The sequence below is a fragment of the Lagenorhynchus albirostris genome, chromosome 7 (assembly GCF_949774975.1).
Source record: "Lagenorhynchus albirostris chromosome 7, mLagAlb1.1, whole genome shotgun sequence".
In the NCBI taxonomy this organism is placed as follows: domain Eukaryota; kingdom Metazoa; phylum Chordata; class Mammalia; order Artiodactyla; family Delphinidae; genus Lagenorhynchus; species Lagenorhynchus albirostris.
The window spans coordinates 81,075,191-81,087,703 of NC_083101.1; the positions used below are offsets into that span (position 1 = coordinate 81,075,191).

A 12,513-nucleotide genomic window follows, 5' to 3' on the forward strand; every position below is an offset into this window, starting at 1 on the left:
TCCCACTGGATTGCCAGTTCATAAAGGCAGGGACCATGTTTGCTTTATTTATCATATTATTCCTTGTGTCTGGTATAATGTCTTGCATATATCAGATGCTCAAAAGATATTTTTTGAGTAATAAATGAGTGCCCCAATCCATGTATCCCCCTGACTCTCCCACAATTCCCCACATGTACCTTCTGCTCTGCTAACGAACTCCCGCCCAGTCATCCCCCTATGGGTCTCTTCTGCTCCCCTCCTTTGAATCACCTCCCCCCCCCTCTTTTTCTCATTTTTAAAGGATGCAGCTGTAGTCTTCTGTAGTTCTGTTTCATGAGAGCAAGTTTCTTCTTTGTCAGACTGTGAGCTTTGGGAGCAGAAGCTATCTGCCAAGGAGTTAAAAGAGGAGTTGGGGTGATGAGACTTACAACACATCAAAGTGGACACTCCAAATCAGGATATCATATGTATCAAGTTATATGCCACAGGTTATAGAGGCTTTTGGGCTTGGTTGAGAACTCACTAGGATAGTCAGAGAAGGCTTCCTGGAGAAGGGGAGTTTATATGGACCTTTGAAGAATGGGTAGGAGTGGAATAGGCAGAGAAGAAGAGGGGAGAGAATAGTTAAGAGGAGGCCTCAAGATGCCAATAGGTGAGAAGAGGTGAAGGGCCTGGCTGGACCTACCAGGAAGAAAGTTGGCATGAATGGTAGAACGTATGGCCACCTGGAAGGGCAAACACCTAGTGTAGATGCCTCAAAAGCCAGTGGAGAAATTTAAGTTGATGCAGAAGAACTGAAATTAAGTCCCAGATTGTGAGGGAAATATCATGGGCTTGGGAATCAGGATACCTGGGTTTTAGTCTAGGCCATGCCAACCTCCAGCTGGACAATGGCCAAGCCTATTTATCTTTGTGGAATTCTGCTTGCATATCTGTAAAATAGGCAAAAATTATTTTCCCAATCTATTGCACAAGGTGGAATTCAGGTATTGGAAACATCTTTGCATCTACCTTGGAAAGAAATTTAAGATAAGGATAAGACAACTGCATCCATAAACTTCACACAGAGACAATGTATTAAGGTCACAGGACAGGTAGAATGGAGAGTTCACACCTTAGTGAAGGAAAAGAAAGGATGCATGAAGAATGGGGCATTTTTGTGATTGGCCTTGAAAAATAGGAAAGATTAGCAAACACATACTAACAGAAAACTAGCAAAGTATTGCTCATACTAAGTTCCACAATGAATTTTTTTTTTTTTCCGGTACGCGGGCCTCTCACTGTTGTGGCCTCTCCCGTTGCGGAGCACAGCCTCCGGATGCACAGGCTCAGTGGCCATGGCTCACGGGCCCAGCCGCTGCGCAGCATGTGGGATCTTCCTGGACCGGGGCACGAACCCGTGTCCCCTGCATCAGCAGGCGGACTCTCAACCACTGCGCCACCAGGGAAGCCCCCACAATGAATTTTTTGGGGCATGTTTATATTGCACATACTTAACAGAGCCATGTTTATTGCTAGAATGTTGTTCCTAGCTCCTGCTTTACAAAGACTGTGGCATTTTGCAAAGAGCAATGGGTCTTCTAGGTGCCTGGCCTTTGGCCCAGTTTAGGAACTGCTACCACAGGAAACGAGAGGCAATGGAGTCCAAAGATAGAAGCATGTCCACACTCCCACCTAACTGCCCTGGTTCCTCCCTGTGAAGCCACAGATAATATGAAGTCTAACCATCTTTCCTTTCTTAGCTCCAGTCCTTTAGGCATTTGAAAACCTTAAAATGTTTTTTCTAAGACTGTTGTTGTTTTTATTTTGTTTTGTTTTGTTTTTGCAGGCTGAACAGCCTCAGTTTTTCCAACTATTCTCACAGGACATGGTTTTGACTCTTTCATCATTCTAGTCCTTCCATCTTTTGAATAATGACATCAGCACAAAATGCAGGACTTTAGATGGCACTGACCAGTGCAGAGTAGGACTATCACCTCCTAGGACCTGAAATCCAAATTTCTATTAATGTAGCCTAATAGCACATTGTCTGGTGTCTGTATCACATAGTAGACTTCCATTAAGCATCTGTCCACATAAGCACTAGCTCTCTTTGAAGGTCTGCCGTAGTCTACCCACTCACACAGCCTTAGCCTGATTCCTATTTAAATTCCACATTGCTGAATTCAGCCAGCTACATCTCTGAAAATAAGAGTCACATTACACACATGTGGTAGAGTTTCCACTAAATATGAAACCATCACCTCACTAGCCCCAGTGGACTCTTACCTGTATTAGCAGCCAGCCTAGACCAAGATGTCACTCCAGGTTCTTGCTTTGATTCTACATTGCTAAGGCAAAGGGCTATCCTATTTCATATGTGTCCTGAGTTCAATATAACAATATGTACAGCTACTAAATATGATCATGAAACCTCGACTGATGATAATGGATGTACAATATCAATATTTTGGATAGTGGCAGCCCCACCGTAATCTGTACTGGTCAGATCACATGGAGAGGGCTGTGTCTACTTCCAGGGGTGAGAAACTCAAAAGTACCCACTAGAGCAGCCAGGATGACTAGGGATTTGGAAACCAGACTCCAGGAAAATGGTGGAAGGAAAAAGCAAAGCGTTTAGCCTGGGAAAAAGAGTGCTAAGGCTGTATAGCCCACGGTAGGGCCTTTTCCTCGCCAGGAACTGCTGGCTTAAGGATCTCCTCTTGTAGCCTACTCCTTCTTCTTGCTCCTTTAGCCAAGGGCTTATAGTTTCATCTTAAGCATGGCCAACACCTTATGAGATATTTATGAGATCTCTTTATGAATCTGCCTCTTTTCCCCTCTTATCTGCTCAGCAGAGTCAAGGTTCTTCCCTCTTACATGGCCTGTTTCCAAAGGATTATTTACTTTATATCAAGTCAATACTTCAAAAACCCACGCTGAAAATCAGGGGAGGAAAGTTCAGTTTTCTCCATTCATTTCTTAAAGAACCATATCCTAAGACTCCAAACCTCAGTGAAACAGATTGCTAAGCTGGCTAACATCTCCAAGAGACTTCTTTTCCTGTGTTCTTTGCCTAGGATAACTCTGATGATTCAGGGCTGCAAGGATGGCAAGCAGAAGCCTAGAACTGATGTTTCCCCCACTGAAGACTATGGCAGACATGGAAACTCAACCATGTCATTGTTTCTCATTGAACCAGGACTCAGCCTCAGGATCTACCTTAACATGTGCTCCAGGCAGCCATTACTGATCAATGGGCATTGGCATAAGGGGTGAATAGAACTGAGGCATGAAGCAGCCATACCAGGATTAAAAGTAAAATACGAAATGGGTAAAGTGTACAGTATATGAATTACATCTCAATGAAGCTGTCAAAAAAAAAAAAAGAAAAGTTAATGGTGAAAATGCTGATTTCACCAAAGCAGTGTTTAGTAGAGGGACTTGGGAAGTAAACCCCCCTTAGCATTGTCTTGAGAAAAACGAAGCACCTGACCTCGTTTGGTCAGAAGCAAAAATATTTGCTTCTGCACCTGCCAAAGTTCACTAAGAACTTCCTACTGATGGCAACAAGTTCAGACCCTGACACAAAGCAGCAACATCCCATTAGAAACTAGCATAGGGCAAAATGGCGTGGGTTATAAAATAGGCTCAAAAGAGCTGGGAAGAATAGAAATCTAGACCTGATCAGAAGAGAGACTAATTTCTAAGTCAGGGTTTCCCAAAGAGTATTGCATGAAACACAATGGTTCTGTAAGACGTTAATAGATGTAACATGAAAAAAGGTTCCATAGTTCTGTAAGTTTGAGAAACACTGGATTAAACAAAGCTGGAAAGATTTCTTTATTGCAGGGCTTCTCAGTCTTTAAAATGCTAGTAAACATTGTGATAGGATGGAGTTATAGGGTTTCCCAAAGGAATTTGTCTATAGGTACTTTTTTCCCCCCATAAAGTATCTCAAAGGACGAATATTCCTAAGAATATACTATAGGAAATGCTGGTCTGAACCATGCTTGATTGAGAGCTTCACTAATTCCTTTATAAGGATAAAATTGGGAATTAATATGAGAACTATAAATCATTTATAGCTTGTACATAATTATGTTTAAGTTAACTACATAGTAAAATATATATGGTTCTCACTCCATAGTTTGGGTGCAGTTAATTCACTAAAACTTAGTTAAAGTACCCCTTCAGGTATTGTTATAAATAGATGGATGGGGTGGACTTTGGTTATGACAGCCAAGAGTCTGGTGATGAAAACAGGCAAAACCAGGACAAGAACCACAGTAGCTGGGCTCATTTCTGCCTGGGTGTGGCTTCTTGTCATACTTAATACTTCCCAGGGCTAGAATGGTCATTCAGAGAACATTCTTTATGGCCATTAGTCCCCTCTTACTTGTGTACACACTCACATACATCATCATCATCACAGAAACTTAAAATTCACCCTCAAGAAACACAACCATCTGATCCTCAGTTTGACATCTCTGAATAACAACAACAAATTCAAGTACATAGTTGCTTGAACTGGCTCCTAAGAATGTAAAATCCAGAGGGATCTCCTACTAGCCCCCATCTACCTGTTCCCCAGCCCAGACCCTCTGGGCCTTCTTCCTAGACAACCTCCTCACTCCCTAGAGCCCAGGAGTTCACTCGGCTGCCCCGCAGCGAGGCTGATGGGTCATGTGCCAATTTCTGAACTCCAGAGCAGAGCCAGATCCACAGCTGGCTCCAGCTCTGCCCGCTTCCTGCCTTCCTTTCTCCGCCCAGACGGCCAGATTCCCACCAGAGTCTCCTAAGAGAACAATGACTTGCGAGCCTGCTGAGCCACGCCTCTTGTTTCCTTCAACCAGCACCTCTGGGTAGCTGCCCTGAGCCTGATTCTACGCTTCCTGCTTCCTCTGGGGCTCCCTGCACCAGTTCTCCCAGGGTCTGCTGGAAAGCATGAAGCGGCTAAGCCAGGAAGCTGAGTCTCCCATGTCCCCTTTCCAGACACAAGGCTCCATCTGCCCTCACAAGGAGGGTGGAGGGTCCCTGAAGCTAATCAGGTTCAAGTGAGAAAGGCTCTGTTTCCCATCTCTGTTCACTCTGAGCTATAGTCAGTCAAGGGCAGCAGGCAGTTGGGGGCTGGAAATGACTCAGCTTGACTCCCAGCTGACATGGAGTCAGGTAGCCTCCTGGTACCATGTGCCTCCCTGCAGCGGCTACACTTGGGGCGTCTGAGAAGCCAAGTCACCCCTGAGCGATCTCAACCCAGAAGCCTGCTCCCTTGGCACACCTTGCCTGGAAGATAGCACCCTGGGTGCTGTTTCTACACCAAGTGCAGCTTTCCAGGCTGGTCTCAGAGAAGGGAGGTACATGTCCTTTTCCATTCTGACTCTTGCAAGTAAAGCAGTAACTCATATATCCATTCTAGAAGAAATCAGTGAAAGGGCCCAGCTCAACCAATCAGCCAGAAAACCATAGGTTTGACCAGAATGATGGTAAAAGCAAGGCCAGAAACTGCAACAGAAACACTCTCTCAGCCAACAAAGGATGTTATTTTTCCTTTATCAAAGTGCTGTGGGGCGGGGGGCAGGGTGTGGGGGGACAACCTACCATGGCTCCTCACTGCCACCAATTCACTTGCATTCATCAAAGCAGGTTACAGAGGAAAAGTATTCACTGGCACATGAGCACACTTAGCATCCTTTTGAGGCTGTGGGGCTAGTTTCACTCTGCTCTTCGATTTTTCAATAACCCCAAGACTGCGGCTTCAGAAGCAGAGCAAAGGAAAACAGCAGCCTTCTCCCATATAAGCAGTCCCTGAAGCCAAGAGGTATACAGACCCCCTCAAATTTCCTGGGGTGGTGATGGTACCTCTTGCCATCCAGACATACATGCCAGAAACCTGGGAGTCATTTTGGACTCCCTACCTCTCCACCCCACCTCCAAACAGGTACCACATCCTGCCTATTCCACTTTATTAGTCTCTGTACATATGTCCCCTCTCTCTTTCTGCTTTAGCGTAGGCCTTTGTCATCTCTTGCCTAGATTATTATTATACCCACCTTCATATTAGTTTTCCAACCTCCAATCTCACCTTTTCCAATCTCTCAACCACTCTTGGAATGATAGTCCTAAACTCAAATTTGATCATGTTATTTCCTTAACTATAACACTTTATTCATTCAAATGCACCCTTTCGATTCTGCCTCTATGCCCTTTGCCTGGAACTCTTGTCCTCACCTCCTCTTATTGGTCTGCCAAGTTTCTAGTCCTCTTCTAAGAGCCAGTTCAGCAATGTCTCCTCTGTGAAGCCTTCCCTGACTACTTGATGAAAGGCCTTACTGTTTTTCTTCGGCGCTGCTGGACCTGGTTCTTACTTCTTACAGTGCTCGTCACCCTGTCTTGACTGTGTATATCCATCCCTGGAGCAAGAGGCTGTGGTATCGAGCTCAGCACAACAGTTAGCAGAAAGTAGGTTCTTAGTGTTTGTTGACTGAGGAGATGAGCAATAAGGGAGGAGCTGGAGGCCTGAGCAAACCTGATCCTCACTTTGCAATATAGGAAGAGAGAGAATGGTGTGCCTCTTCCTAGAACCTGAGAAATGCTACTGGGTCATGAGTTACATGGACCATTAGGAGAATCCACCCTTAAACTGAAGAGTCATTTTACTACAAGGAGATGACTTAAGGCTCCCAGACCACAGAATACATGTAGGTCAATTTTCCATAGTGGCTTCTTGCTAGCTTTACAATGTTCCCTCTGCCACTTTCAGGAGCTGCTATGACCCACTCACTAAATTAATGTCCTGACCATCTCCATCCCTGAGTGCAAGGAGTCAGGAGGAGTCTGAAATTCCTTTCCAAGCTTACGTGGTCAAAGAGTCAGAACCTCAGCTTTCCTCATCTTCTCCCAAGCAAGGTGACACTCTTTCCTAGGAATGCCCTACAGTGATCACCACTCTTCCCTAACATGTATCTAAAACCTTCCTGTAGCCATTTGAGCCCATCTTTCTCCTGGCCACCCCCTGGAGAGATCTCACGTATCTTTACCTGTAAAGTACCTGGAACTGAGCATATGCTCGTGAACTATACAACTGAGTTAACAGATAACCTGGGTTTCAGTGAGGCCAGACTAGTATTTCTCTCAAGAGCATAGAGACCCTGTCCGGTGCCATATGCTTTTTTTTCCCCCCACCAAATCTCTTCCTCTCCATTACAGCCAAAGAGAAGACATAGACTGTGAGGCTGTACCAACCAGCCCAGCAGATAGACAGTAGGGCCAGAGAGCCTATCCCTGCTGCTCATACAAACAATAGCCCAAATTCAACACAATTGCTCAACAGAGAGCCTTGGACAGCTGGGAGCTTCCCTAGATCAGTAAGGTGTGTGGCTTGGCCATAGAACTGACATACAAGGTGCGCCTATCCCTGTCTTTGCAAAAATCTGTGCTCAGAAACACTCAGGATTGTAGGAGATAGACACAGCACGAGTGGAACCCAGGGACTAGGTCTCCCAGAGGAGCTCTCATTCCTTTCATAAGGAGACAGAAAGAGACCTTGGGGAGCTCTCAGGGATAGGCCCAGGCCTGGTTCAGCTGCTGCGATGCAGCCAGGCCAATTAAATAATTGGTGTGATAAGGAAAGTAGGGAGGCAACTCCCTTCAGGCAAACTCCACCCCAGACAGGAGGCTCCGTGCAGCTGTGGCAACAGCAGCAGCAACAACAGAACAGGGATCTCTTCCTCTTCCTCCCACTAGCTGAGAACTATGCTTAAATTAGCACCTTGGAAACACCCAGATCTGCGGGCTGTGCCTTCTCTCCTAGCTTCTGCCGCTCCCCTAGGCCTCCTTTTCAAGTGCAAGTTTCTCTTTCAAGTAAATTTAAAAAAAGATGTTTTCCACCTGGAGTTCATCTCTCCAAGTAAGGAATGGCCTCTGGATTCTTCCAACCACTATGGGTGGGAGAGTGTTATTTGATGATCAAGCCCATGTGACAGGCCACTATCGGTACAGCTTGGTCCAGAAAGGGGCAATGATACCAACACAAGCATTGCCTTGTTTCCCTTAGGGCTTAAGGAGACAGCCCCGCCTCTGCCCTCAGAGGGACTCACACTGAGAGGGTGAGCAAGAACAATAACTTCTGCTAAACTGTGAGCTCCAGGAGGCAGGGCTATGTCTGTCCCTATGTTGCTAACCACTGTGTCCCCAATACCTAGTACAGTACCTGGAACAGAGCTGATGCTCAATAAATATTTGGTGAATGAATTTGCTGAATCAATGATATCAGGTCACTATGATATTCTTTGGAAGAGTGAGGAGCTATTGTTTAATCTTTAAAGAAATAGTTTGTCTTCATTTCATAACTGGGAAACTGAGTCCAGAGAAGAGAGATTTCCTAGAGGTCTTAATAAATAATGGCAAAAAACGAAATAGGTCACAGCTGAATCTGAGACCCTGGTTTTTTGTTTTTTGTTTTTTGTTTTTACGGTACCCGGGCCTCTCACTGTTGTGGCCTCTCCTGTTGCAGAGCACAGGCTCCGGATGCGCAGGCTCAGCGGCCATGGCTCACGGGCCCAGCCGCTCCGCGGCATGTGGGATCTTCCCGGACCGGGGCACGAACCCGTGTCCTCTGCATTGGCAGGTGGACTCTCAACCACTGCGCCACCAGGGAAGCCCCAAGACCCTGGTTTTTAAGGTCTACCCAAACACCCCTAAAGGGCCACTTTGCCCTTCTCTTCTGCAGTATGCCACCTTGATTCCTTATGCCCCGAAATGAAGACTCTTGGGGAAACTCCACACAAGATTCTGCTGGTCTCAATAATACAAAGAGCATTTAAGGAGCTCTGGGGATCCTCTAGACTTTGACCTGGGAACAGTGGTGGAGAGGCAGAGATCTGCAGGGCAATGGCTATGACCCCCAAATGGCAGATGACTGTATTGCTACTTCCATAAGGCTCTCATTCAACCTCAACAAAGTATCGTCTTGCAGAGAAGGGCTCCTTTAGCCTTCAAGAAAAGGGTCTGAAGGCGGTCACAGCTTTTCTGATAAGTGCCTCCTTGCCGTAAGCACTTCTACTTCAGAGCCACACAGATCAGAAGCAGCCCAGGAGTCTTCTGAGGACACTACTCACTCAAACCATCGTTGAAAACTTCAGGCAAAAACAGAGGCATCAGGGACAGCTGAGAGAACCTGGTGACCCCTTCCTTCTCCCCTCTCCATGGACAGCTATTGCCTCTCTCCTTAGGAACCCCAGATGGGAGGCAAGAACCAACTCATTGCTTTCTTCTCATTCACTTGGACCTTCTCCTTCATCTGCCCTCCCTTTTGATTCTTGATTAGATACGTACAACTGGAAGGGCAATCTAGTTTGACAAGCCAGGTTGGCTGGAAAGATAATTCAGAAAGGAGTGTTCTCTTAGCCCAGCCCAAAGTTCTTCAAGTTCATGGGACAGACTTCTCAACCAGGATTTTCTGGCCCTCAAATAACCCAATGATGGCATCAGGCTAGGAAAAAAGTCCAGCAGCATCTCTCTCCCCAGTTTAATATTACACTTCTGTAAAGCTTCTCTGTTTGGGCTTCTAGAACTAAGTAGTCACAAAAGGGGAAAAAAGACACATCTCCAGCTAGGTGGCCTCTGATGATTCTCTCTACCATCCCCCAAAAGGTGTGGCTTAGAGTTGGTCATGGGTCCCTGCCAAGGTCTGTCTTGGCTGCTGTAATGGAGAGATTACTTGCTCAGAAAGCCACAAAGCACATCTGTCAGCCAGGGGCGGGGGTCCCAAGGGTAGAACCTGTTCCTCACCTCCGCTTAACACAGAGGGAAGAGGGTTAGGGAACCCCAGAGCTTCAAGACCTGGAGAGCTCTGCTCAGCTCTAGCTGAGCTCATAGAATAGGGCATCCACACCTTCAGGTTCCTGGCCTGCCTTGCCTCCTTCCAGCTCCCATCTGGGCTCCAAGGGGGAAAGGAGAAGGAAAAGCAAAGCGAACAGAGCCGGGCACTCCCTCCCTTCTCCCTTTCCTTCTCCCAGTTGGAAAGACGCCGCCGCCAGGCCTCGGCGTCTCTCGCCCGGCGGATGTGCAAGCCAGTCAGGTAGACGCCCCGGGACGGTGGCCAATGGGTATGGTCTCCCCTAGGCCGGCCTCCGTGCATCGCCCTCCCCCTTCCATCCCCTCCGCGCCGGCAGCGATGACATCATTCTTCCCTGACTCCGGGACCGCGGACAGGAGGCAGGATCGGCGCCCAGCAAGGACTCCAAGCACGTAGGCCTAGGATGCTGGAGGCTCTTCCGAACCGGTGGGCACAGGCGGCTCCAGTGCGGCCCCGCCCCCTCTCCTGCCGGTTCCCCAGCTCTCATGTGCGCTCCGGATTCTCCATCTCGCCACCGAGCTCTTTCCTTCCCGGCTCCAGCACCCCCCAGCCTAGATTGACTGCACTCTCTTCCGGAGAAGAACAGAATTCCCGGGTCCTGCATGGATCCCCTGTCCCCACTCGTCCTCTGCCCAGGCCCTGCGTTCCCATCCATAGCCAGAACTGGAGGGGAGGCCTCTCCTCCTCTACAAACCTATTCCCGTCCCTCAGACAGCCTGCTCCTGGCCCCCTCCCCCGCTCTGAGCATCACAGGCCTCTAGGTCTAAATGCCTCCCTACCTCTCATCCCAGCCCCCTGGGCCTACCACCGGCGGTGCCCCAAGACAGTTCCCTTCCTTTCCCCGCTTTCCCCTCCACTAACGGTGTGCACCATTGTGCCCCCGCTCGGTTCCATCCGACGGCACTCCCCGTAACTCCCTTGGCCTGCCTCCGCTGGCAGTGCTCTCCGCCCTTACAGGCCCCTTTGCTGTCATCCCACGTATCCTCCCACGGTTTTCTAGTCCTGCAAGTCCCCCTCCCCCGGCGATGCGTTTTCACGGCTCTCTACTCTATCCGAGGCGCCCCCTCCGCACAGTCCCCAAGGCTTGACTCTCTCCCTCCCCCTCAGGCAGCGTCCCCTCCCGGCCCTGGCCTGCCCGCCGCCCGCCCCCTCACCAGCGGCTGCATCTCCGAGTGCGCGGTGGGCACCTGGAACCGGTCGATCTCCTCCATCATGGTGCCGGTGGGCTAGGGGGCCGGGGGTCGGGCGCGGCCAGGGACGCCGACGGGACCGCGCGGGGCGGCGGCCCCAGGAGCCGGGTCGGTGGTGCAGACTAGGCCGCCCCGGACCAGTTGGGCAGATGGAGGGTGGGCACGAGGCGGGAGGTTTGCAGGTGGGCTGAGGCCGGCGTGGCTCCGTCAGCTTGCCTAGCGCTACAGCGACCGTGGCCCTGCAGAGCCGCAGGTCTTGCCTCGCCTCCACCTCCGCCGCCGCCTCCTGTCAGCAGCTCAGCCACTGCCGTGACTCTGCAACTCCACTTCCGGGTCCGGGACACCGCCTGATCCTGCATTATTCATGAGGAGGCGGTGTCTGGGCTCACTAGCCCCTCCCACATGCGGGAGTTCCGAAAGGCGCGGCAGCCGGTCGTCTGGCCTTAGGGGGCGGGGCTTAGTGGAGCTGGTGGTTCCCCGCGCGCCCAGCCACGCCTTCCCCTCGGGCAGGGAGGAGGCATCAGAGGCGCCTGCGCCTTGGCTGCAGGTTAGTTGCTGGGTAACCGCGTCAGGGAGGAGCCGATTCCATTCTGCGAGGGCGCGGGGACCCACAACGTCGGGTGTCCCCAAAGAGCCCCTGAGACTGGGAATTGAAGTGAAAGAGAATCCGGATTTCCTGTGCATGATTGAGGGGACGGACAAACCTCTTGTCCTCAGGCGGGGGAGCGTTTTGTAGGCGCTCCAAGTGTTGAGGTGCTTCCTGCTTCTTCGAAGATGCCCCACAAACCACCGCCTCGTAGGCAGGTAACACACACCTCGACCTGCTCTATTCCGACGACCTCTGACCTTCGCTGCCAGTGACCACTGATCATACCTCTGCTACTGACCCTTCATCTTCCTTTCCCTGTTGACTTCTGTCCCCCTGTGATTCCTGGCCTGTGTTCCCAGTGACCTCTGACCCTGTCCTGCTCTCTCACCCACTAATCCTAGCCTCCTCTCCCACACTGCCCCCGACCCACTGTTTCCTACCACTCTTTCACCTGTCCTCCTCTCACCATTCCATTCCCTCACTCCACAGACCCAGCCTGACGGGCCCATCCTCCTTAAACCCCCATCCCCACTCCTACCAATATGTTCCTCATCGTCCTCACAGTCTTGTCACAAATAAGTAATTTCTCCTGCCCTTTGCTGAGTGCCCAGTGCTGGGCTAGGTGGAGACACTGGCCTTTGGGAACTCACAGGAGAGTACAGGAGAACTGTACCAGAGACACAGAACAGATTGTGTGTGGGAGTATGGTTCAGATCTTCTGTGTTGGGAGACTTGTGAGGAGAGAGAGTTCAGGCAAAGAAGAAGAGGGCAGAGACCCCTTTCCCATCCCCTTTCACACACTCCTCACTCCAAACTGGCCCCTCCAAACTGTCCTCGTTGCCACCTGGACAGATGTCATCCCTTCTCAAAGGAAACCCAAGAGTCACCCCTCTTAACCCACACAGCTTAACCCT

General features: G+C 49.6%; 2 protein-coding genes across 11 annotated transcripts in view; one reads left to right on the forward strand and one right to left on the reverse strand.

The window, feature by feature from the left end:
* FAM219A (family with sequence similarity 219 member A) overlaps positions 1-11,336 on the reverse strand; it is a 54,994-nt gene extending 43,658 nt beyond the window's left edge. For all 10 annotated transcript variants that reach the window (XM_060155270.1, XM_060155269.1, XM_060155266.1 and 7 more), the window contains exon 1: positions 10,975-11,336. In XM_060155270.1, the coding sequence (XP_060011253.1) occupies positions 10,975-11,034 (60 nt within the window). In that variant the 5' untranslated portion in view covers positions 11,035-11,336. The remainder of the gene's footprint in view (positions 1-10,974) is intronic.
* Positions 11,337-11,784: 448 nt separating this feature from the next.
* DNAI1 (dynein axonemal intermediate chain 1) overlaps positions 11,785-12,513 on the forward strand; it is a 60,029-nt gene continuing 59,300 nt past the window's right edge. The window contains exon 1 of the mRNA XM_060153214.1: positions 11,785-11,814. Coding sequence (XP_060009197.1) covers positions 11,785-11,814 — 30 coding nt within the window. The remainder of the gene's footprint in view (positions 11,815-12,513) is intronic.